This window comes from Silene latifolia, chromosome 9, assembly GCF_048544455.1.
Source record: "Silene latifolia isolate original U9 population chromosome 9, ASM4854445v1, whole genome shotgun sequence".
NCBI classification, from domain to species: Eukaryota; Viridiplantae; Streptophyta; class Magnoliopsida; order Caryophyllales; family Caryophyllaceae; genus Silene; species Silene latifolia.
The window spans coordinates 118,315,775-118,319,167 of NC_133534.1; the positions used below are offsets into that span (position 1 = coordinate 118,315,775).

Here is a 3,393-nt window from a genome sequence, read left to right on the forward strand (position 1 = left end):
TCTTTCTCTCCCTCGCGCACCTTGTAGTCAACAGGCTCGCGTTTCCTCAGTCTCTCGCGCTCTTCCGAAGTCGCAGCCTTTCTCCACCTCAGATAGGAATCCGACACCCACAAAGCATTGGCGGAGAAGCTCAAGAACCACATGTTCCTTTGGGCCCATTTGATAGCCCACTCTCTTCGGCTCTCGGTGGTAAGCGCTACGGCGATCATGAACAAGATCAAGCCTCGGGATAGTCTGCTTCAGCCCGACTTGCCTCATCAATCTCTCCGGAAAGATGCATACCATGAACTCCAATCCCGGAATACGCACGGACCTAGTGGGATCCAAAGAAGACACTCCAGTGACAGACTTGAGATGCCACCACGGTACAACCCACCTAATCAACGGGCCATCATCATTCTTCAGCTTGTTCTTCCAATAGTCACAAACTCGAGTGAAGTCCACCATGTACAACCGCGTCCTCATCGCAATCATACGGGAATGATAGGAAAGTGCATGAACTGGGGGCTCGAGCAGTCGGAGTCGTTCCATAAGCCAAACCTACCAAAAGCAGGTATTAGACACCCGGAAAAAAAAAAAAAAAATAAAATAAAATAAAATAAAAAAACGAAAAAAGAGAGGTGTCTTTTACCTGTAAGATGACGGGACTCCCCAAGAATGGAAGATCGCGGTTGTATTTCCTATTATCCAAACCCAAGATAATCTCCCCTAAGCACAAGCAAGCTGGGCTCCTGCGCAGCTCCATTTGCTCGATAAGACCCAAAAGACGGGGATCACCTCGCAAATCTTCATCAACGTGTCCATGGAAGACATACACATACAGCAAACAAAAGCCAAAGGCTCTCCTCCTGGCAACATAAGAGACGGTGGGGTCAGCCCTATTGATGAATCGGTCTACAAAGTCCAGCATTCTCACGCCTTTCGGGGTAACTAAGCGATCCACCTCAAGTCTAGTCAATCCAAGCAAGTCTCTGAATTTGGTCTTATACCCTTGTGAAGTCGAAGGAATGGCGGGTAAATGCTCGGGGTCCCACCCACCAATAGCAGCAACTTCCTCCGGAAAAGGACAAATATCACCACCTGGGAACACGAAAACATGACAATTTGGGTCCCAGTAGTCAAGGCAAGCATCCAAGAACGGTTTTACCACCTTAATGAGTTTCAAACTCAATAGAGACCCAAGGTTATGAGCACCCATGTCGTGCTTCTCAATATTCGAGAATTCATTAGTCCATTCCTTCAAGCGGATCTCCAAAGTATTCATAATGGCAATTTTCTCTTAAGAATTTATTTTGGGGAGTTTTATGTGGATTAACGGAAAAGAGACAGAAGAATTATATGATTTAAAGCTTCGTCGACGTTTCTATTTATACTAATTGCTGTTTCCAAAAATCCGCCAGAATAGACCGGCTTGGGAACAGGCGCAGCTCCTGCTGCGCCTATTCAAAGGGACGGACTCATGCCGCGCCTCTTTGATCTCACTGCGATTTCGCGTTTGGATCTTTCCTAATTCTATAATGAATAATTTCCTATTCCTACGGGATTTTCTTTTGGTAAATACGAGCAGTTTACCATGTTTCAAGTTTCCTAAATTCGCGGGCACGCATTTCGAGGCGACATCGACACCTTCGCCATTTTCATCGCACTTAATTCTTCTTTTTATTATTATTCTAATTCATTTATTTATTCTTAGGAAATAAATTTCATTTTAATTAAATTTCATAAATTTCATTTTAATTTCATTTTTTTTCGGAAATAATTTTCTTTTGTTTAACAAATTCCAACATTTTCATTTCTACACTTACAGATTTCTATTTTTTTCTTTTTTTAGGGGGTAACCCTCCCTACCGTCCGGTCATTTCCGACAAAATTTGTGCAGACAAAATTTTTGCATTTTTGCATTTTTTTGTATCCTTTTGAGTCTCTTTTTGCGCTAATTAAGACCATATGTGCATAAAATGTATGTTTTGCGTGATTTCTATGTGAATTTCGGCAGCATGACGGCGTAAACCGTTGTCTACCAAACCCGTTCAAGAACTAACCTGCAGGTACAAGCAACACAACCCAGCAGCAAAGGCACTCAAAGCCATCATATATACAAATGTACAAGCAAACTGGGGGCTTGCGCCCCAAACCAAGCCCAAAGTCCAAGCAAACTGGGGGCTTGCGCCCCAAACAAGTCCGAAAATGTTCAAAATCAAATGTCCAAATGTACAAGTCTACAAAACTACGCGGAACTACTGCTGGGCACCCTGCAACTCAGCAACCCTCGCCATAAGAGCAGCAATCTCGGCGTCCCGAAACTCGAGCTCCCTCGACAAGCGAGCCGTCTCCTCCCGGGACTGGGCCAACTCTCGCTCCAGCTCGCGGTCACCCTGTAAAACAACAAATTGGCTCATGTCAATCAACTCAAACAAAACTGAAAATCAAAAATCAAAAGAAATCAAATGGGGTTCATACCTGACGACCTCGACCACCGACGAGTGCCTCGATGGCGGTAGCTCGTAGCCGGTTGGCCACCCTCCATAGTGCCACGAACCGAGATGGCGCGACCTGCATTTCAAAAGAAATTCTGAGTAAAGTGAACAAGTTCAATCAAATGTCTTCTTACACGAAAGGTATATAAGCTGGAGGCTCACCCTCCGAATCAGATGCTGCCAGTCGTCTAGGCCAGCATCCGTCACAGCTACGTCGAAGTCACGCAACTCGGAGATCGTCGTCCTCCCAGTCGCGTCAGTGTACTCAAGAGTCTCGGGGTACACTGGGGGCTCGATGCCCGCCGCCTCAACCTCCTGCAAAGACAAATAGCCCTCGTTAAGCGACGATCTTTCGTCGTAATTCCCGAAATCAAATCAAGAAAAGTAAAGGATACTCACCACTACTGGCCAGTACGCCAACCTCCCGTAAAGGAACGCTGAGTAGTCCTCGCCAGGCAGAAGAAGGTCGTCACCACTGGCACCAGCCAGGTCCGCCTCCCTCTCAGCCTCAGTAGGCTCCCTGAACATCGTCCTCGGAGGGTCAATGGGAACCGTCAACGCGCCCTGAGAGCACTGACGAGCCAAACGCTCGCCCAGATACCACACAGGACCCATCGACGTCCACAACAGCAGCCGACTCGGGCTCCAGCTCGCGGTCACCCACTGCGACAAGTTAAGGCAAAGATCATTCCTATGATCAAGTGAAAGCAAAGGACAAGAAATATAAATACGAGTGGGATACTCACGCTGCTCAGCTGAAGGGCGTTCACATCCCGCCGGTAGACATTGTGAGAAGAGCGCTTGCTCTTCGTTCGACACATCACCCAATCCCTCACCACGGGATAGGCCTTCTCCAGCGGCTCTGTCCTCTTGGGCGCGAGACTCGGGAAGTAAGAGTACACCCATGCCTATAAAA

At 47.0% G+C, this 3,393-nt stretch overlaps 1 protein-coding gene across 1 annotated transcript; it reads right to left on the reverse strand.

Moving 5' to 3' along the window:
- Positions 1 to 2,237: 2,237 nt before the first annotated feature.
- LOC141601519 (uncharacterized) lies at positions 2,238 to 3,092 on the reverse strand. Its single transcript, XM_074421807.1, has 4 exons — positions 2,877 to 3,092; positions 2,640 to 2,792; positions 2,461 to 2,553; positions 2,238 to 2,375 (listed from the first exon to the last, which is right to left on the reverse strand). The coding sequence occupies exons 1-4, from the start codon at positions 3,090 to 3,092 to the stop codon at positions 2,238 to 2,240; spliced, it is 600 nt and encodes a 199-aa protein (XP_074277908.1).
- Between the last annotated feature and the right edge of the window lie 301 nt (positions 3,093 to 3,393).